The sequence below is a fragment of the Loxodonta africana genome, chromosome 12, assembly GCF_030014295.1.
Source record: "Loxodonta africana isolate mLoxAfr1 chromosome 12, mLoxAfr1.hap2, whole genome shotgun sequence".
NCBI classification, from domain to species: domain Eukaryota; kingdom Metazoa; phylum Chordata; class Mammalia; order Proboscidea; family Elephantidae; genus Loxodonta; species Loxodonta africana.
In genome coordinates this window covers 58130765-58152415 of record NC_087353.1, presented here as the reverse complement: position 1 = coordinate 58152415, position 21651 = coordinate 58130765, and the positions used below count along the sequence as shown (strand labels likewise).

Below are 21651 nucleotides of genomic sequence, written 5' to 3'. Positions count from 1 at the left end.
GTTTTCTATGACTCCTCTGGCTGATGGTGCTGTCTCCCCCTGCTTCATCTATCCTGATTTCATTTAGTCTGTACTCCTTGTCCATAGCATACACTATCCCAAATACTTTCTTATGTTTTCTATGTGCCTTCTTGTCAGCTCTTTGAAGCAGAGACCGTGTGTTAACATACTACTTCCTGAGTGCCTGGCACAATGATTGGCATATAGTAGAAAATTATAACTTCCTTTTGGCTTTAGTTTTTCATTCTTTAATGACACACAGAGAGACAGATAGCTCTGAGGAGCCAGACTAAGACGGATCAAACTCAGAAGGCTGGGCAGAGATATATAGACCCAAACAAATAAAACCCTAAACCCGTTGCTGTAGAGTTGATTCTAACTCATAGTGATCCTATAGAACAGAGTAGAACTGCCCCATAAAGTTTCCAAAGAATGGCTGGTGGATTCGAACTGCCAACCTTTTGGTTAGTAGCCAAGTTGTTAACCAATGTGCCACCAGGGCTCCGTGGCTAAGTCTCGTTCCTAGAATACAAACCCTATATGTCTATAATTTATCTCCCAGTTCATAGTTGGAAAAGGCTGGAAAATTCTTACCTAATATATCATAAAATGGTCTGAGTACTGTGATGACCTACCAAGAAACAATAGTGATGTCAAAGGACAAGACCTTTGTCTCTAAGGTCATAGGTCAAAGGACACCCCATCCCACACCCTCGTCTTTGCCTCTTAAAGTGGCTGGTATTTTTTTTTTTTTTTGAGAGTTTCTCATCCGCGAGGCCCTGGCATTGCACAATAGAGGGGGTCTCCCAGAACTGTGGCACTTAGCTCCCTGAGCCTGAGCTTGCCAGGATGCCCCTAAAGCTTGGACGGGGAGTCAAGAAAAGAAACAAGGAACGAGCAGTTGAGGAAAGGATGTTCATGTCAATGTCACTGATGGATGCTTCAGAGCTGTGGGCCAGTACTTAAATAGAAGGTGCTTCTCAAAGCCTCAGCTTTGGAACTGGGAACAAATCACTTAACTCTTGCAAGCCACAGTTTTCCTCCTCTGTGCGCTGGTTATGGTGATAACACCGTCAGTATTGTTGTGGAGATTAACTAAAGGAATGGGTGTGAAAGCTAGATTTGGAGTAGAAGCTCAGTTAACACTGGCACACCCATTCATCCATGCAGAGAAATGGTTTTCAACCATAGTAGGAGTAAAGAAGGCAGGAGGACACAGAGAGATAGCTTTTTGCTTTGCCCAGGAGGTTGTTGAATCTCTTAGGAAGACCTTGTCTTCTCCATAGGTACCAGTTGGTTGTCATTGTAGGAGCCAGGTGCTCTCTGATATAAGCAAGTCACAAATATGACCTAGGCCCAGGGGTGGCTTGGCCTATTTAATGTGACATCAGCTCTACAGTAGCTGTTTGTGAGCACCATGGTGATGGATGGACCTAGACTACCTAGATCAATAAAAACAACTGGTCTGCACCTTCATAAAGAACAAAGAAAGTGAAAACCAAGGATTGGGATGGCTCTTACTGCGTTAGTCCCAATCAGGTATCCATTTGAGCTGTGAGAGCATCTTAGTTCATCTCTGAGGCCTCCTTAGAAAGGCACCTTCCTGGCTCACTTTTTGTGCTGACCTTAATCCATTATTCAGAACCTCGTGGCTGCATACTCCCAGCCCTTCTACATGTTTACAATTAGTAACGAAGCTGAGGATGAGCGTGTGCCTACATGGGGGCCATTCCAAGAGACCTGCTCTGTTTTCAAAAGGTTCTAATTGCCCTTTGAGGTCAGATTACAGGTCTAGCCCCAGGGACTGTCCTTTTGTGACAGTCAGCATGACTTTTTAAAATGATATTAAATGAAAGATCACTTCTTTTACCTCCTTCTTATCTAGATATAACATCATTATGAATAGGCCCAGTAGGCTCAGTTTGAGGCAGTGCAGGACATTTAGTTCATTATAGAAATTGAAAAGGTAAGAGATTTAAATATATATACATATATATTTAAATATATGTATTTAAATTTCTGAGTGGCACAAATGGTTAAGTGTTCAACTACTAGCCAAAAGGTTGGAGGCTCGAACCCAATCAGGTACCTTGGAAGACAGGCCTGGCTATCTGCTTCTGAAAGGTCACAGCCTTGAAAACTTTATGGATCAGTTCTACTCGTCACACGTGGGCTCGCCATGAGTCGGAATCAACTCAATGGCAACTAACTACAACAATAAAACTTTGTAAGTTTAGAAATTAAGTGAGTATTTGTTATAAATGGTAGTCTGAATTGATTGTGGTGATGATTGTGTAATTCTGGGAATATACTAAAAGCCATTGAATTGTACACTTTATGTGAATTGTATCTAGATAAAGCTGTTATATAAATAAATAAATGGTAGTCTGACTGCTGGTCCTGGAAGTGAGTCTAAAAGAAAGGACTTTTCAAGTTTTATCTGTAATTTTAGCTGTGTGTGTTTCCTTCAATTAGGAGAAGCACATGAAATATAAATTGACAACTCTTCCTTACAGAAGAATTCCAGTTAATAGATGTAGAAGGAATGAGGAAAATGGAAAATCACCGTTAGAATGCTACGGTAATAACTGCTGCAGGCCAGTTCCATCAATGAATTCTAAACTAGTGCATACAAGCTTGAAGATAAACAGGACATTTGCATAGCCTCCAAGCGTCTCCCTCTAAATATTTATTAATTATAAAGGGAACAATAGTGACTGCATACTGGAAACACCTGGCAGATACCACTGATAAGCCACATCAGTGGTAGGTTCCCCTTGATACGATGGACTGAGAAGGGCATATCACCTCTGTGTATTCTTCCCCCAAAGGCTCCACCTCAGTCTAATTGTGAGAAAGCATCAGACAAACCTAAATTGAGGGACATTCTGCAAAATATCTGACCAATACACTTCAAAAGTGTCAAGGTCATCAAAGACAGGAAAAGATTTGAGGAACTTTTGTAGACTACAAGAGACTAAGGAGACATGATGACTCAGTGCAACAGGGATTGGACCCTGGGCCCAGAGAAAGGCCATTGGGAGGAAAACTAGTAAAATCTGAATGAAGTCTGTAGTTTAGTTGATAGTATTATACCAATGTTAATTTCTTGGTTTTGATAACTGTACTGTGGTTATGTTAATAAGCAACATTGTGATAAATGGAGAAAAGATTGAAGTTTTCAAGGGTTTCTAAAATTTTACTTGCATCCACAATCAACACCCATGGAAGCAGAAGTCAAGAAATCAAAAGACGTGTTGCATTGGGCAAATCTGCTGCAAAGGACCTCTTTAAAGTGTTGGAAAGCAAAGACGCACCTTGAAGACTAAGGTGCGCCTGACCCAAGCCATGGTATTTTCAGTTGCATCATACGCATGTGAAAGCTGGATAGTGAATAAGGTAGACCAAAGAAGAATTGACACCTTTGAATTGTGGTATTGGTGAAGAATATTGAATATACCATGGACTGACAAAAGAATGAACAAATCTGTCTTGGAAAAAGTACAACCAGAATGCTCCTTGGAAGCAAGGATGGCAAGACTGCGTCTTACATACTTTGGACATGTTGTCAGGAGGAATCAGTCCCTGGAGAAGGGCATCATGCTTGGCAAAGTACAGGATCAGCAGAAAAGAGGAAGACCCTCAACGAGGTGGATTGACACAGTGGCTGCAACAGTGGGCTCAAGCATAACAATGATTGTAAGGATGGCCCACAACCGGGCAGTGTTTTGTTCTGTTGTTCATAGGGTCACTATGAGTCGGAACTGACTTCGACAGCAGCCAACAACACTGTGGTTATGTAAGCTGCTACCGTTAGAGGAAGTTGGGTGAAAACTATGGGAACCCCTGGATGATCTTTCCCACTCTTCTGTAAGTCTCAAATTGTTTCAAAATAAAAAGTATAAAAATATATATGAACCAAAATGGAAAGATATATCCAGCATCGTTTAACTGATATCATCAAGTATGGAAGTGTTCCACATAAATGGAATAACATAAAATACCAAACATTTTCTCATTTTGACTCTTGATGAAGTATTTCTGCAACATGGTAACACTGTCCTTGCCTTTCAGTCCTCTGAATATAACTTCATCTACACTAGAAAAAAAAAAAAACTCTTAACCTGCATCATCGTAAGGGGCCTTGGTTGTTAGGCTCGGTGCTCATGTAGGCAAAGGAATCTGGAGAGATGTGCATGGTTCTTTGCTTTGATACCACGGGGCTTTGAGATTATGTGTCTGACTTTCATAGGCTTTTGTTTGTCTGTTATTTTGCCTCCAGTGTTCTTAGGCTGTCTGCTTCCCATTCTTCCAGCTTCCAGGATTCCTTTCTTTTCTTGTGATAATTGCTCCTCTATTTTCTTCTAATATTGTGCTTCTATTTTTCTCCAATACTTTGTTAGCAGAAATCACCTGTTTTGAAGTGTTCGTGCCTTTGCCTTGTCCGTTGGCTTAAATAGCAATGCCCTGGCTTTGCCACCTGAGATGGTATGACTTTTAGCTGTGGCGACTTTTGTGAGGATTCCTCTGCCCCACGTTACAACAGAGGAAGTCCTTGTTCACTTGGAGATGCCACGTGCATGGTGGTTAGGACCCAGTGCTCTGCTGCCTGGGCTTAAACTCCCCTCTACCATTTTCTAGCAATCCATGGGTGATGCATCCATGGTCGGCTGCTAACTGAAAGGTTATCCCAGAGGTGCCTTGTGATAAAGGCCTGGGGGTCTACTTTGGAAAAATCAGCCATTGAAGACCCTTTGGAGCACAGTTCTACTCTTGACACACATGGGGTCACCATGAGTTGGAGTTGACTCAATGGCACCTGGTAACTGGTACCATTTTCTAACTGTGTGACTCTGGGAAGTTCCTTCTCTTCTCTGCCTCAGTTTCTTCCCATGTAAAATGGGGCAATCATCGTACCTGCTCCATGGATTGTTATGAGGACTAAATAAATGGATACATGCAGAGAGTGTAAAATGGTGCCTGGTTGAATCCTATTTGTTATTGCTGTGGCAGTGTACTCATCTGCCATGTTCAGCATGAGTTTTGAGGTTGGGAGCAGGGGACTCTTCAAGTAACACAACATCTTGCTAAATATTCATGTTCAGCAGACTAAACAGGCAAAGTCAGGACTTTCTGATGTTGTCTCTTCCTCATTTCTCAGAAAAGAGGTTTCCTGGCTCCCTCCCTTGACAGTTATGACAAGGGACAGCTGTTGGCTTAGAGATGATTTATGTTGTGAAGAGAGAGAGTCTTGAAGGGACAACTATTTCATGGCTCTATGCCATGCATTTTGAACAGACCACAGGGGCTTGTATTGAGATGTGTTAAAAATAAATGCAAATGTGACCAAGTATGTTATAGAAATAGTTACAGTCTTCCCACCAAAGTTCATACCCATGTTTTCAGAGGGAGCATATAATCTGGGAAAATGCACAGCTTGCTCTTGGGTGTTATTCAAGGACGTCTCAGACTATGCAGGTCCCAGCCAGCAGATCTTGCCCAGGAGAGTGCTCTGTTTGGGGGACCTTAGAGGCTAGTCTTGTCACTTCCCTGGGTGCCTCTGGGCCAATAGTACTGCTTAAAAGAACCAAGAGAACAGTCGTAATTGCCTAGGTCACTTCAGGGGAATGAGGCCTAGGATTATTTCTGGGTCCTCCTTGTTCCAGAAAAGGAGGCCTCCTTGTTCCAGAAAAGGACAGCCACATGGTGGTCAGAGGCCAGGCGTCCTGGAGGCTGACCCCAGCCATTAAGGAGTTGAATGTCCCATGCCTTTGTGCCTCAGAGTGGTCATTTTTGCCTTGCAGTGCCATTCTGAGGAGTCACTGAGATCCTTTACCCAAGACCACAAACTTCATGGGGACAAGGGCCTAACTTGTTCACTGGTGTGTCCTCAGCATGTAGAATAGAAACGTCTCCATCAGAGTGGCTGCTGTTGTTACTATAGTCTTTTTTATCCCACAGGCCTGCCAATGTGTCTTCCCTGACATGCCTCCCAAGAGGGGGGTAAGGTGCACCGAGAGTCTTCCTAGATCTGACACGCTTTTCCCAGGGAGGGCCTCTGCAGAGATGGAGCCCCTGCAGCTCTGTGGGGAGAGACCCATTTTCCATGGGTTGAGAAACATTTTACAGAGGCATCTGAGTGCTTGGCAAAAATCAGCTTGTGTGAGGCTTTAACCCAGATCAAAATTAATCTGGAAAAAGTTATAGTGCTGGGGAGGGGGGAACAAACCAGCCCGCTGTGGCAGGGCAGGATGCCCAGATGCAGAAGGGCCTCTGACTAATGGCTAGAAGAGAACATTGAGATAGGAAACTGGCTCCATCAAGGGAGAGGTTTTCTTTAAAAAAAAAAATCTCATTTGTTTTAAAGTTTTAATCAGTAATATATCCCCCCAAAAGGAAAGTAGCTGAGGAAGAAGCAGAGTGCCACATTTTCATAGTGCTGTAATGATCCGCCCCTGGAGACAACGTGGTGCAGTCCTGGCAGCCTGCTCCAGGGGTGGCCTGGAGATGCACACAGTCCGTTCTCCCTACAGCCCCTGCCTGCTCCCCAGGACGCTGAGGTGGGAGGGCCAAGTGAGCAGTGAGTCACAATGGGGGCCTGCCCTCTATTGCTGGAGGTGTGGCCCAGACAAGCCCCCAACCTCCCAAACACGTCTCCTCATCACTCACAAACATTTCTGCTCTGAGGCCCTATCTCTGTGCCTTTGTTCCCTGAGGGTCTCTTCTGGGTAGCTCAGCAAGACCTCCTGTCTGTATTAAAGCATTTCATCCCCACAGTTGTATGGGCCGGGTAGCCTCTGTTTGCCAAAGGGATTGCAGATGTAGCATTGCATTGCCCACCTGTGAAGATTACTGCTCCAGACTCCCCAGAGGTCAGCCGTGTCCCCTGGGACACTCCCATTCCCCGCTGCCCTTCCAGCCCTTTCTCAGCAGAGACTTTCAGAGAGAAGGTGCACTATCTGCAGTTCTGTATCCTTTGCAGAGCATACAGGCTCCAGAGAGGGGAGCCCCTTCCTGTCTTCAGTGCGCCCTCTGGTGTCCAATAGGTTTGACAGTCACTTTTACACATTTGTGGTTCTAAATGCATAAAACACCTTATGTGTGCAAAGCCAGTGCACCTTGAGGAATACCTAAGGGCAGATGGCATATTCTTAAAGTACACCAAGTGTATTTGAGGAGAGAAAAACACTTAGAAACGAACTGATTACAAGAGATACCTATAGAACCAATGGCTACATGTGAGCAGACACAAAATATAACTGTCCTGTCTGTGATCAAAGACATTAAATTACCAGATGAACTGTCTTAATAACCAGAAGCAATAATTAACAGATGTTTTAACATTAAGAACCAACATTTATTGAACCCTTGCCAACAACTTCAGTCGTTGTGTGAGCTAGGGGTGGCAAATGCACAGATAAGTGCTTTTACTCATCCAGTCCTTCACCCATGGCAGACATCACCAATCAGGTATATCTTTGTTCCTCACTGGTTAGGGTGTGGCCCCATAACCCTATCACAGACATCAATAATCACAGTTCTTTTCCCCATCGGGCCAGCATGTGGCCTCACAATCCTTCTCAATTGCATATTCTAGGAAGTCAGTACCCAGTGATTAAAGTTGGTACACAAGATAAAGCTGATTTATCATATTTTTGACATGCATTATGTGTATTTCCTCATTTTTCCTGTATAATAATTCTTTGAGGTAGATATGACCCTGTTTTGTGATATCCAAAGCAGTCATTTTCCATCTTCCCCTCCCCTCAGCCCCGGGCAACCTCCAGTCTGCTTTCTGTGTCTATGGATTTGCCTATTCTGGACATTTTCATTTAAGTGTAATCATGCAATATGTGATCTTTTGTGACTGGCTTCCTTCACTTAGCATCATGTTTTCAAAGTTCATTCATGTTGTAGCATGAATCAGTACAGTACTTGATTCTTTTTTGTGGCCAAATAATATTCCATTGCATGGATACACCACATTTTGTTGACCCATTTACAATTTGATAGACATTTGTTTCAATTTTTTTTATTATTGTGAATAACACTTGTGACAGGTCTGTGTGTGGTTTGATGTTTCTGTTTTCATTTTGCCAGTTTCTTTTTAACTGACCCTTGGGTGGTCAGGCAAGCCTTCCTTTTGGTTGCAACCGTTCTGTGTGATAGCAAATTGCAGAAGCTGTGGACTTGTTTGAATTATGTACAGTGGTTGTGTTTTCTGGGTGCATTCCTATGATCTACGTTTTTCTTGTAGACCTGCCTTTCATGTGGAATTACGTTTGCTCCAAAATCTGAAGCTGGTGCAGAAGGAGGAGCAGTCCAAAATGGCTGTCAAGACGAGCATAAAAACAGCAGCAAGGTAATGAGCTCATGGCAGTTGCTTTCTGTCAGTTCCTTTCCTGGTTCATCCACCCAAGTGACATTCTGTCTTCTCAGCTTCTCTGTTCTGACAGTCAGTCCTCTTAGGTGACACCATCCCACACCTCCTAGTCATTTGGGTTTTAAGCAGACCAATAAAGAACAGAGTGGAAGACAGAACTGACCCATTTGAAACAGAATGACTGCGTGCTGAAATGGGTGGGACTCCCTTAGTGGACAATAAGAGTTTAAAGACATGTGGATTAGAAAAGTCAGGGAAGGATTTGTAAAGCTGGAGACCAGGCTCAAAATACGGTAGACTGTAGATGTGCAAAGAGAAGAGGGGCCTTCTTCAAGATGAGAAATGCATGGTGAAGAGAAGCTTGGAGTTAGAGCAAGCAGTGATGGGACTTCTAGAGAAATCTGACTTTGAGACCAGGGCCAGGACCCAAATGGAAAGCAGAGTAAAGACCAAATCCAAGGGCCCTTTCGAGAAAGCTTATGAAGGCTGACTTCCCCAGAGAGGCTAAGTCTCTGATATCCTCCACCCTTGTACCATCTGCCAAAGGAGTTGTGGGATGTCTCTCGCAGCCACAGTCACCACCTGAAATCTAAGCCTCTGTCTTCATTCACCTTTTCTTAAGCTGCAGCCTGTACAGCTCAAGGCTTCCTTCCCCGGGCCCATCCTTGTATCTCCCCTGAGTCCTCCAAACATCCCACACTGCCCTCTGGAACACTGGCTCTATGGTGAGCAAACCCTCCTGGAACCTCAACTCTTCTCTCAACTTTCTTTCCACCCTCTTCCTTGCTTCTTCCACGATATCACCTTCCTGGCTGCCAGAACAATTACAGATGCAGGTCGAAGAAACAGGGTAATGAGGAGAAGCAGGTGGGTGGGGAGGTCAGACACTGGGGTTAGAACAGAGACCTTAAGGTGCTGGCCCCTTTTACAGGTTGAAATGTTAAGCTACTGTTAGGAATGTGGGACACCAGCATGGCGGAGAGGTTGGGGATGGAAAGAAGCATTTGCTGGTGCCTACACACAATTGCCACACAATTGCCGTGTTTGTTTATCCTTTGTCTTGAGGCAGGCTTCTGGAGGACCTAATTCCAAAGCCCAGAATGGACTTCTGAGCCCTCCACCAGAGGAGAAGCTTACCAACAGTCAGACCTCCCTGTGTGAGATCCTACAGGAAAAGGGAAGGTGGGCAGGGGTGAGCTTGGACCAATCTGCCCTCCTTCCGTTGAGATTCAAGAATATCCGGGAGAAAACAGATGCCCATTTTGTTGATGTTATTAAAGAAGATAGGTAAGATTAGAACCACTCACACCAAAAGTAAAGCTTTGCAGGTAGAAAGCTCTCCTTTTTTCTCGATTACTTTATTCCTGCATGTGTTTGTCCCCATTATCAGTATATTATGTTATTTTGAAGTAATTTCAAACTCAGAAAAGTTGCAAGAATAATAGAAAAAATTCCCATTATACCCTTTGTCTGGATTTTAACAGTTGACTATTTATTTTATCACTTTATTTTTTCTGAACCATTTGACAGTAAGTTAGCTACATCATACTTCATACATCATAGTTCAGTGTATGTTTCCTAAAAACAAGGATGTTATTTTATGTAATCATGTTTGTATTATCAAATTCAGGAAAATTAACATTGATATAATATTTTATATAATCTACAGTCCATATTCAGAATATTTTATCAGTTGATGCAAAGTGTTCTTTGTAGAACCTTATTCTCTCTAGTACAGGACCCAGTCTGGGGTCACACATTGCATTTAGCTGCTATATTTCCCTCATTTTTAAAATCTGGAGCAATTCCTCACCTATTCCTTGTCTTTCATGATACTGAATTTTTTTTAGAAATATAGGCTATATGGATATTCCCGAGATTCAATTTGTGAGATGTTTCCTCATGATTAGATTCAGGTTATGCATCTCTGGCCAGGATACTGCAAAAGTGATGTTGTGTCCTTCTCAGGCTATCCAGAGGCATATGACGCCTACCTGCCCTTCATTGGTGATACTAAGTTTGATCAACTGGGCAAGGTGTGGTCTAGTTCTCCAATCTATAGTTATTATTTCCTTCTTGTGAGTAATAAGCAATCTGTAGGAAGATATATTGGAGCCCTGGTGGCACAGTGCTTAAGAGCTCGACTGCTAACCAAAAGGTCGACAGTTTGAACCCACCAGCCACTCCTTGGAAACCCTGTGCGACAGTGCTACCCTGTTCTATAGCGTGGCTGTGAGTTGGAATTGAGTCGATGGCAACGGGTTTGGTTTGGTTCGGGAAGATACATTAAGATCATGTAAATGTCCCATCCCTCATCAGACTTCCCTAGATTTAATATTCATTGATGATTCTTGCTAAAAAAAAGTCTTTACTCTGATAATTCAAAATGGTGATTTTTTCCAACTCCAGCACTTCCTGCAAATTTATCATTCAGTATTCTACTATAAAGAAGAACCCCTACTCCATTTATTATGTATCCATCCATCCATCCATCCACCCATCCACCCATCCATCCCATCCATCCCATCCATCCCATCCATCCAATCCATCCATCCATCCATCCATCCATCCATCCATCCATCCATCCATCCATCCATCCATCCATCACATCCATCCCGTCCATCCATCCCATCCATCCATCCCATCCATCCATCCCACCCATCCACCCATCCACCCATCCTATCCCATCCATCCCACCCATCCCACCCATTCTTCCATCTATCCCTCCCTCCCTCCCTCCATCATTAGCTTGGACTCGGGGATTCCTGTTTCATTTAAGGGACTATAATCCACCACTGTCCTTATTATATTTTGACACTCCTAATTGTCTCAAACTTGGCCAGCAAGAGCCCCTTTAGTCTGGCTTCTGTGTCTTTTTGACATGTCCCCATCATTTGTTTTGAGAAATTCCTTACTTTCTAGCACAAAAAAGATGCTCCAGGCTTATCTTATACCTTCCCTGTACCAGCTTAGGAATCAACTATTTCTCCAAAGAACGCTGGTTACTTTCAGTGAGAACTGGTATTTAGATATCTTACTGTTATTAATGTCTAATTTTATGTTATTGTAGTCCAAGAACATATCTGTGTGATTTCAATACTTTTACATTGATCGAGACTTGTTTTCTGGCCTCACATGTAGTCTGTTACATGCCACATGCACTTGAAAAGAATGTGTAGTCAGCTTTCATGGGATGTTGTGATCCCTAACCATCAATCAGGTCCAGGATCATCTCTCTGACTGATTTTTTTGTCTAGTTGTTCTATCAGTTATTGAGAGAAGAGTATTAAAACCTCCAGCTATGATTGTGGAATTGCCTGTCTTTCTCTTTAATCCAGATAATTTTTGTTTTATGTATTTTGAAGCTCTCTTATTAGGCGCATTAAAACTTATAAGCATTATATATCCCTGATGAATTGATCCTTTCATCACTTTGAAGTGTCCCTTTTTATCCCTGGTAACACTCTCTGTCTTTAGGACTACTTTATCTGATATAAATATAGTCCTCTTGCCTTCTTATAAGGAGCCCTGGTAGTGCAGTCATTAAGTGCTCTGCTGCTAACCGAAAGGTCGATGGTTCAAACCCACCAGGCACTCCGCAGAAGAAAGGTGTGGTAGTCTGCGTCCATAAAGATCACAACCTTTGAAACCCTGTGGGGAAACTCTGCTCTGTCCTATAGGGTCGCTTCAAGCTGGATTTGACTTGACAGCACACAACCAACAACAGTCTTCTTTTGCTTATTGTTTTCATGATACATTCCCACCCCCCCCTTTTTTTTTTTACTTTCAGCCTGTCTCTGTCTTTATATTTAAAGTATGTCCCTTGAGGGTCTTGCTTTTTTATCCATTCTGACAGTCTCTGCCTTTTAATTCCATTTTTATTTATTATCTCTCTCTTTGCATTATATTTTTTAGTGGTTGCTCTATGGGTTACAGATATACATCTTTAGCTTTTTATAGTCTTCTTAGAGTTAATATTGTATCAGCTCATTTTAAAGGTAGAAATTTTATAACTGTATAGATCCACTTACTGTTTCTTCTCACTTATTATGCTATAGTTGTCATATCTACATACATCATAAACCCCAACCTCTAGTTCCAACCTCTGCGTCATCTCAGGGTTGGTCTCCATTGATTACTTTTCTGTTGAATATAGATTGTGGTTTCCTGGGGTTTTTTTTTTTTTTTTTGTATGTCTAGTAATTGGATGGTATCCTAAACATGGCATATGGTGCGTGTATGATGGTCAGAAACTCTGGATCCTGTTATATTCCTCTGAAGAATATTAAATTTTTTTAAGCAAGCATTTAATGTCTCTGAACTCAGACTCCATGCTCTTTCTCCCCTGAGGTAGGCAGCAACTGAAATATCTGTTCAGTTCTCGTGGCTTTAGCTAAGCTGCTTGGCATCTGACGGGCACGTGTGTATTTCAGGGCTCAGCCAGAGATTTGAGCAGAGTTTATACTCAGAATTTGAGGCTTCCCTTCTCTGGTTCTCTCCTTTATGAGACTTACAGCCTCACTTTTCATCTGTGGTCAGCCCAAACTGTAATTTTTTGGTTTTTCAAGCCAGTAAGACTGTGGGTTTTCTATCTGAGTTTTAGCTACCCTCTACATGGTCCAGACTAATGCCTGCCCTCAGGCAAACAAAACAAAACACAGAAAAAATGGGAAACACGTCTGGTGCTGTTCCCTTCTTCCAAGTTTTAACTCCCCTCCTGTCTCTACCTCCCTTGGCTGCTATCTAGTGCAACCTTCAGGTAGGTGTTTTCTATTTTGTCCAGAGTTCACAGTCATTATCTGTGAGAGGGTTGTTCCAGAGGGAGCTGCTCTGCTACCCAGAAGTGGAACCTCCCAGTATGAAAGGGAGCAGCATGGCGTGTAGCAGTGTTGATTCTGCCACTGGGCTGCGAAAGCGTGGCCACTGCACATCCTTCCAACAGCTGCTTTGTGGTTTTTCCCTCTGTCTAGACTTCCTGAGTGGAGGGGAGGACTCAGGATCAACACCAGGAGACAGAGTTTCTCTCTTTCTTCTGAGTCTGAGCACAGAGTAAGGCATTACACTTGTCACAGAAAGGAGAGCATCCTCTGTGCTACAAGGAAAGGAAGGAGTACACATATGGTGAACCTTCTCTGTGCCAGGCACACGCTAGGTGCTTTACACATTTTATCTGATTTCATTCTCATAGTTACTCCATGAGAACAGGTTACTACACCCCGATGCTGTATTTGCCTTCTGAGATCGTGCTAATGTTACCTTAAATTTACAGTAATTTTCTGCAGTAGAAAAAGGATCTTACTATTTGCTAGCAATCCATAAAAGAAGGAAAAAGTCGCCCAAGCAGGTTTGATTTCTCTGCTTTTAAAATCATCAAGCTTTATCACTTTTCAGGTTTCATGTTCAATCTGTACATGTGAAGATAGCACCCAGATTACCCCAGTGCCTAACTACAACTGCAATTTTGTGGTAACAACCTGTTAGCTTTTATGGCCGTGATTACAGGACAGCCAGTTCTGAAATTTTTGTTTGTTCAAAGCTTTCAAATCAGTACAAGTTCTCTTAGTGCAGGGATCTGCTGTTTCTTCAGAAAGGACAACTTAATAGAGCAAAAAGTCTGCCTTTACCTTCTACCCCTGAATATTAGGAAAAGAGGGTTCTAATGATGCTGTTATATTTATGGCAAATGTCACACTTTAATGGAGGTGGAATATAAAACATGAGTATATTTAGAAACATAGAGAACTTTCCAGAGATAGGTTTTTAAAAGGAGGAGGTCATGGAGCACCTCTTACAGAGTGACTTTGAGGTGCGGCTTTTGTGACGTGCTTAGCAAACGGTGTTTGGGGAGCTAATTGCCTACTTCTGAAAAGATAAATACAATGATTGTGCTGAATGTTGATGGATTGCATTTGTTGTCTCTTCTAGCCTGATGAAAGATTATTTTTTTAAACCACCCATTAATCAGTTCAGCTTGAACTTCTTGGACCAGGAGCTAGAGCGAACCTACAGGACCAGCTACCAAGAAGAGGTGTGTTCTTCCTTAGAGTACTAATAAACTGGTTGTTTTCATTGGATACTTCACTATTAGTTTTGTGTCTTAGCAGCCTTGTTTTGCTTTGCTTTTCTCCTGAGTGACAGGAAAATGGAGGCTAGTAGTGATTTCCCATGACCTCTAAACCCTCAGTTACATCTGTATATGAATTTGTCTTCACAAAGGAGTGGAAACCAAATCTTTCTGTCCTCTTTTGTCTTACAGCCCAGGCTTATCATTGCCCAGTCCCTTCCCTTTGCAGATGGTCTATTTCCAGGCTCCCCTGGGTGTGCCTCTGCCCCAGAGGGCCCTCACACAGCAAGGGAAAGCTCTAGTAGATGCCCGTGCTTGCCCTGCAGTGGGCTTCTCACCTGCTTGTCTGTTGTCTACTTTCTGCCTGCACTGAAATAGGCCAAGCAGCTCAGGAGGCCTTCTGCCTTTCTCTGTAAAGCTGACTCCACACTACCCTCCTGCTTTAGGGCTTAAACACACTGACTACCACCCCTCCACCACTTAACTCCTGTTGTCCTTTCACTCTCGACTCAGACACCATTGCTACCAGGAAACCTCCCCTGACCCCCAGACTGGATCACATATCGCCTTTACATGTTTTCTTCTTAGATGTATCCCATTTTTTCATCTTTACTTATGTGACTGCCTTGTCATAGGCCTCCATTCCCAGACTCTAAACACCCTGAAGCATTCCCTCCTCCTTGTTCCTGACCATCTTATTCTGCAACACTGACAGGTCCTCAGGAAATAAGTACAAGAACCCAGAGCGGGCCGGAGGACTGAGCAGCGGGATCCCTGCCTTCTGTCCTCTGGGCCCAAACTATCCTCATGTTACAAGATCTAAAATGCATATCCTGCCAGCCACAGAACCAAAAGGCTTTTTGACTCAATTTCTGTTCATTCATCCAACACTGACCCAGGCTCTAGGTCACTGACCTAGGCTCTAGAGACAGAACCATGAACCAGACAGACCTAGTACATGCTCAGGGGGTTGGAGGTAGCCAGGAGAGAAGTGGGTTGTGCTGGATGGAGGCCACCCAGGGCTGACAAGCCCCTGGTGGAGGCGGGTCATTGTGGGCAGCATCACCTCCCACAATTCTAATACCTTTGCAGGGAATTCAAGAGGTAAGACCAGACTGGCCCTCTGGGGCACACAACCACCTGCAGAGCTTCTGAGTTTCTCGGACTCGCAGGAGGGAGTTTAATGCCAGGTGGCTGTGGCAGGGTCTTGGCCCCCTCAGGCCCCCAGATCACTGACCACTGCTGCACACCTTGTCTGAGTGTATCCTTCTTCCCTCTGAGGGCAGCCCCACAGACTCCAGAAGCTCCTCAGGATGTGCAGGTGTGACCAAGACACTAAAGAACCCATTTGTCCTGAAAGAAACACCCACGAATCCAAGACCCCATTATAGCAACTTTCAGCTCTACACTCGCCAACTCAGCCAGCATTCCAAGCCCTGCTGGGGGTGCTGAGCTGACACCACTGCCTCTGGGATAGGGGTGGCCAAAGGGCAGTTCCTGAGATAACTTACTGCGTTACTTTTTCCAAGTGGCGCCTACCTAAAAACCACCAAACCCATTGCTGTCCAGTTGATTCTGACTCATAGTGACCCTATAGGACAGCATAGAACTACCCCACAGGGTTTCTGAGGAGCGGCTGGTGAATTTGAACTGCCGACCTTTTGTTTAGCAGCAAGCTGCATTTTTATCCAAGAGGCACTCAGGACAGTGGTTGAGGGAAGGGACTCGGGGGTCTTTACGTCTGGGTGGAATCCTGGCCTTGCTCCTCAGCTTTGCGACCTTGGGGTGGCCACCTAGCCTTAGTTTCCCAATGTGTACAGGGAGTCGGCAGCATTTCCTTCTCCCTGGGCTGATGAGAGCAGTGACTGAGAGCGTGCCCCAGTGGGTTCACCAGGTGCCTGGATCAGTCTTCTCTTGGGATATGTCAGCTCTGTGGTTACTCCCTCCCTTCTTCCTCTGTGGTTCCCTAGAACTACGTATGTGTCACTTTTCATGCTCAGCATGCTGTCCTGCCCAGTAATATCTGTTCCCCCACTGGGCTGTGAGCATTGTGGAATGGCTCTCCCAGCACCCAGCTCCAAGCGAGGCACAGGGAAGCTCCTAAGTAGGGGTAGGGGTCTTTCACTAGCAGTTGTGTGCAGTCATGTGACGGGCAGGTGCCTAAGTCCCCACCTATTACTCCAGTCATGAACTCAGCATCCACACACCTTGCCCCTGGGACTCAACCACTCCCTGACACCTCCTACACATGGCTTTCATGGAATTGGCTTTACCAAAAGGAGCCCTGATGTTGCAGTACTTAAGCACTTGGCTGCTAACTGGAAGGTCGGCAGTTTGAATCCACCAGCTGTTCCACTGGAGAAAGATGAGCAATCTGCTTCGTAAAGATTACGGCCTTGGAAACCCTATGGACTATGAGTGGCAACAGGTTCAGTTTGGCCTTACTGAGGCAAAGGTGTAAACCAGCCAGTTGGTGAGTCATATTTCAGGTTAAATAACATGCCTGGGAGAACTCACTGGTTCATAACTGGTTGCTCTGTGACCTTGGGCAAGTTTCTCAACCTCTCTGTGCTTCAGTTTCTTCTTTGTTAGATGGAGTGATAGTTGAAAGTAACCCACCTAAAGCAGCCTGGTCAGATGAGGCATGCGCTCAGTGAGGCTTCGCTATGTTTGCGTCTGAGTTATACACACAGCCAGACAGTGCAGCTCCTCCTCATGCCCCCACCTTCCTCTCCTGTTCCAAACAGGTCATAAAGAATTCTCCCGTGAAGACTTTTGCCAGTGCCACCTTCAGTTCCCTTCTGGATGTGTTTCTGTCAACAACTGTGTTTCTAGTCCTCTCCGTCACCTGCTTCCTGAAGTACAGGGCCACCGCCTTGTCCCCACCGCCTGCTGCCCTGGCCATCTTTGGTGTGGCCCTGGTGCTGGAGGTGCTCTCCCTCGTTGTCTCTGTCAGGTAAAGTCCTGGCACAGGTGGGTGTCTCGAGCTGTTAGCTTTTGGCTCCATCTTCTGGTCCTGCGACTGTGGCTGAGCCGTCCACCGGCAGCACAACAGCTTGGCTTCTCCAGTCATATTCCAGGGAATAGGGCCTCATCGCCTCCCCTACCCATACTTCCATGGTGTCTTCTGCAGAGACTCTGGCTCTCTGCACTGGTGGGCACCCTCCTCAGTAGGGGCCTGGTGCCTTCTGCAACCTTGACTGTCACCAGTGAGGCCCTGGGTATCCTAAACCAGAGACTGGAAAAAGGAGAGTGGGAAGATCAGAAAAAAGAGAAAAAGGGAGAGAAGAAGAATGTAGGGTGGAAATGGCAGGGGTGGCCAGCAGTCATCTGGTGCCTCTGCTAAATGTAAGAGCTGAAACGATCAAGCTCTTAGGAGTCATAGGCATAAATCTTCATGACCTTGGATCAGATGGTGATTTCTGAGCTACGAAACCAAAAGCACAGGCAGCAAAAGAAAAAGTAGATAAGTTGAACTTCATCAAAATTTAAAACTTTAGTGCCACAAAGGTCACTGTATTAATCAGGATCCTCCAGAGAAATGGAACCAGTATGGTGTATAGATACACACTCACTCACATACTCGGACAAATATACATATATATAGAGAGAGAGAGAGAGAGAGATCAATTTTAAGGAATTGTCTCACAAGATTGAGGGGACTGGCAAGCCCGAAATCTGTAGGGCAGGCTGGAAACTCCAGCAGGGTGTCTATGTTATAATCTTGAGGCAGAATTCTTTCTCAGTTTTTTCTCTTAAGGCCTTGAACTAATGGGATGAGGCCCACCCACATTATGGAGGGTAATCTCCTTTCCTTAGAGGCAACCAATTGCAGGTTTTAATCCCATCAACAATATACCTTCACAGCAACATCTGGACTAGTGCTTCACCAGACAGCTGGGCACCAGAGCTAGCCCAGTGGACATAAACTAACTGTCATGGGTGCTGTCAAGGAAGTAAGGAGAAAACCCACAGTATAGGTAGCCTGTTTTGTCAAAATGCCACAAGTGACCCTAAAACAAGGTCTGATGAGCTGAGTGAGGCCAGCTTACTTTGCCATTTACCAAAAGTGAGGGGTAGGATGCCCCCTCAGTGTGTGCCTGCTCACCCTCTCGCCCCATTACAGGATGGTGTTCTTCCTGGAAGATGTCATGTTGTGTACCAAGCGCCTGCTGGAGTGGATCGCCGGCTGGCTTCCTCGTCACTTCATCGGAGCAATCCTGGTGTCACTCCCTGCCCTTGCCGTCTATTCCCATGTCACCTCTGAGTTTGAGACAAACATTCATGTAAGTAAAGGCTGAGCGGTTGTCTTAGCTTGCTGGTGCTACTGTAACAGACACACCACAAGCTGGCGTCTTTAGTGAACAAAAGTTTATGTTGTCACTGTTAAGGAGGCTAGAAGTCGGAATTCAGGGCACTGGCTCTAGAGGAAGGCTCTGTCTCCGCTGGGGAAGATCTTTGTCTCTTTCTGCTTCTGTTCCCCAGTCCCTTGGCTATCTTCACGTGGCAGCTGTCTTTCCCCATTTGTGCCTGGTCATCTCTGTGTCTAATCTGCTCTCCTTATATTTCAAAAATGATTAGTTTAGGACCTATCCTACACTGATGGCCTCATTAACATAACAAAGGAAACCCTATTCAAATGGAATTATATCCACAAGTAAAGGGGTTAAGATTCCAACACCTGTTTTGGGGGGACATAAATTCGGTCCAGGACGGTGGTTGTTATTTCTGTACTCTGGTGGGCTCCCTAGTCACCTTTTTTTTTTTTCTTAAATAACCCTGATTATTTGGGATAGTAATTTAAAACAGTATATTAGGAGCCCTGGTGGCACAATTGATAAGTGCTTGGCTGCTAACTGAAAGGTCAGCAGTTTGAACCTGCCAGCAGCTCTGCAGGAGAAAGACCCGGTGACCCACTCCTGTGAAGATTACAGGAAATCCTATGGGGCAGTTCTGCTCTGTCACGTGGCATTACTGTGAGTCATAATCAACCAGACAGTGCCTAACAGCAACAAAGAGGTACAAACCCTCCGTTAATACCCTGTGAAAGAACGCTTGCCTGGGATCGAGAAGCGGGCAGAGAGGCTTAGCCCAGGTCCCTTCTGGTATTCAGCTCCTGTGACTGATCATGCTTACCATGCTTGGTAAAGACACCACCGTAGCCCTGGGAGAACCCTTCCAGGGGTACATGCGTGCTCCAACTTCACTGAGCCTTCACCAACTTTCAAATCAGTAATTACACGTTTCACAAAGAGGCATCTGTCCCACGTTTCCAAATGACGTAAGATAATGTGCTAGTCTGCAGAATCGGCAGGAATAATTGCGTTGCACCTGCTCTTAATCAGAGAAGGAGCTTTGGAGTCAAACTCCACAGAGAGTGGAGTAACATGAGCTGCTGGGCGCGGGCTGATTGTACTTGATACTTTAACACCAAATCACGTTTCTGTTGGCAGGCAGCAGGGGGCTCAAAGAAAAAGCTTTCTGAAGGTAACTGATATAGTACAGGGGTCACTGTCAAATGGGGTAGCCTACCTTTTCTTTCCACAAAAATAGCTTGCACAGTTTTCACACATCTGGAGGAGAATTTTAGTAGCACAGTGTGAACTTATAAGTTACAGGTCTGGGTAACCTAATGAATTATGATCTGTTGTTGAAATTGCCTGGCTAACCAACAGTAAGAATTACTGCAGGTATCTAAGCAGTTCTGTGATATCAGCAAGATTTTTATATTAAACAGAAATATAGGTAAGTCAGTGTATTAGTTTTCTAGGGCTGCCATAAAAAAAATACGACAAACTGGGTGGCTTATAAGAACAAAAATTTATTGCTCCTCAGCTCTGGAGACTAGGAGTTAGAGGTCAGGGTTTCGGCTCCCTTGAGTCCTTCAGAGGCTTTGAGTGAGAATCTGTTCCATGTTCTTTCCCAGCTTCTGATAACTCCAAGTGTTCCTTGGCTTGCAGCTGCAGCGTCCCACGGCCATCGTCCCTCTGTGTCTGTGTCTCTTCTCTTTTGTAAGGACACCACTCATTGGATTAGGACCCACCATACACCAGTATGACTTCAGGTTAACCTAACTGATAACATCATCTAAGATCCTATTTCCAGATAGGGTCACATTTACAGGTACAGGGGTTAGGACTTCACCATTATATTTTTTTCAGGGGAGGGGGGATGGAGAGGACTCAATTTAATCCATAACAGTGAGCAAACCATCAATCTCAGAATGTTTAAACAGAGGTGCGGTGAGCCGGCCATGGGGAAGTGGCAGAGGAGAGTCCTGACAGGGTTTGTCTTGTTGCAGTTTACCACGTTCGTGTGCTCAGCCATCCTCATCGCTGTCGTGCAGTACTGCAACTTCTGCCAGCTCAGCTCCTGGATGCGGTCCTCGCTGGCCACCATTGTTGGGGCTGGGCCCCTGCTCCTGCTTTATATCTCCCTGTGTCCAGACAGGTACATAGTTGTGCTCCACAGCTGACACTCACAGTCACAGAAGCAGCTGTCCTGATGCCTCTCACTTCTCAGACAACAACTTAGCATTAGAACCAGTGCTCTTTTCTGTGACGGATACTTACTATCCCAACATGAAACTCATAGGGAAAATAACTTTCAACACACATAATGTCAGGAAATTAATAAAGTGCACTAAGAGTAACATGGAGTTCCTGGCTGGTGCAAATGATGAACACACTTGTCTGCTAACCAAAAGATGAGGTACAAATCCACCCAGAGGCACTTCAGAAGAAAGGCCTGACGATCTACTTCCAAAAAATCAGCCATTGAAAACTCTGTGGAGCACTCAATTTGCCTCCTGCACATTTCCAACCAGTTTTGTGGCTTTTGACCTCTTTCAATTAAATACGTAGTTAGAAGTATACCCACTCCTTACTTATCGATATGGTTAGGTTCCAAAGACCAGATCGTTAGGTGAAAATGTGGCGTTATGTGAAAATGGAGGATGACCACATCAGATCACAATCCTGGAGGATGACTACATCATTATTTAAGTGCCAGATTACATCATTTCGTAACTGCCAAATCACTGAGAATCATGGCCTGGCCAAGTTGACACATAACCTTCACATCCAGCGTTACTCTTGCCTCATACCTTGGCATTCGTTACTGTCAGATCATGGATACATCATTAATGTGCAAAATAGTTGGATGGCAGATTTTTTTCTATTGTTGTAAATGCAAAATGTTGGAT

At 44.5% G+C, this 21651-nt stretch overlaps 1 protein-coding gene across 2 annotated transcripts in view; it reads left to right on the top strand.

Annotated features, from left to right (window-relative positions):
* ADCY9 (adenylate cyclase 9) overlaps positions 1-21651 on the top strand; it is a 157638-nt gene that overhangs the window by 123657 nt on the left and 12330 nt on the right. The window contains exons 4-9 of one of the 2 annotated variants that reach the window (XM_064295495.1): positions 8258-8362; positions 9453-9565; positions 14309-14411; positions 17195-17403; positions 18574-18733; positions 20749-20897. In XM_064295495.1, the coding sequence (XP_064151565.1) occupies positions 8258-8362; positions 9453-9565; positions 14309-14411; positions 17195-17403; positions 18574-18733; positions 20749-20897 (839 nt within the window). Of the gene's footprint in view, positions 1-8257; positions 8363-9452; positions 9671-14308; positions 14412-17194; positions 17404-18573; positions 18734-20748; positions 20898-21651 lie in introns of both variants that reach the window. The other variant, XM_064295494.1, reaches the window with a different exon arrangement.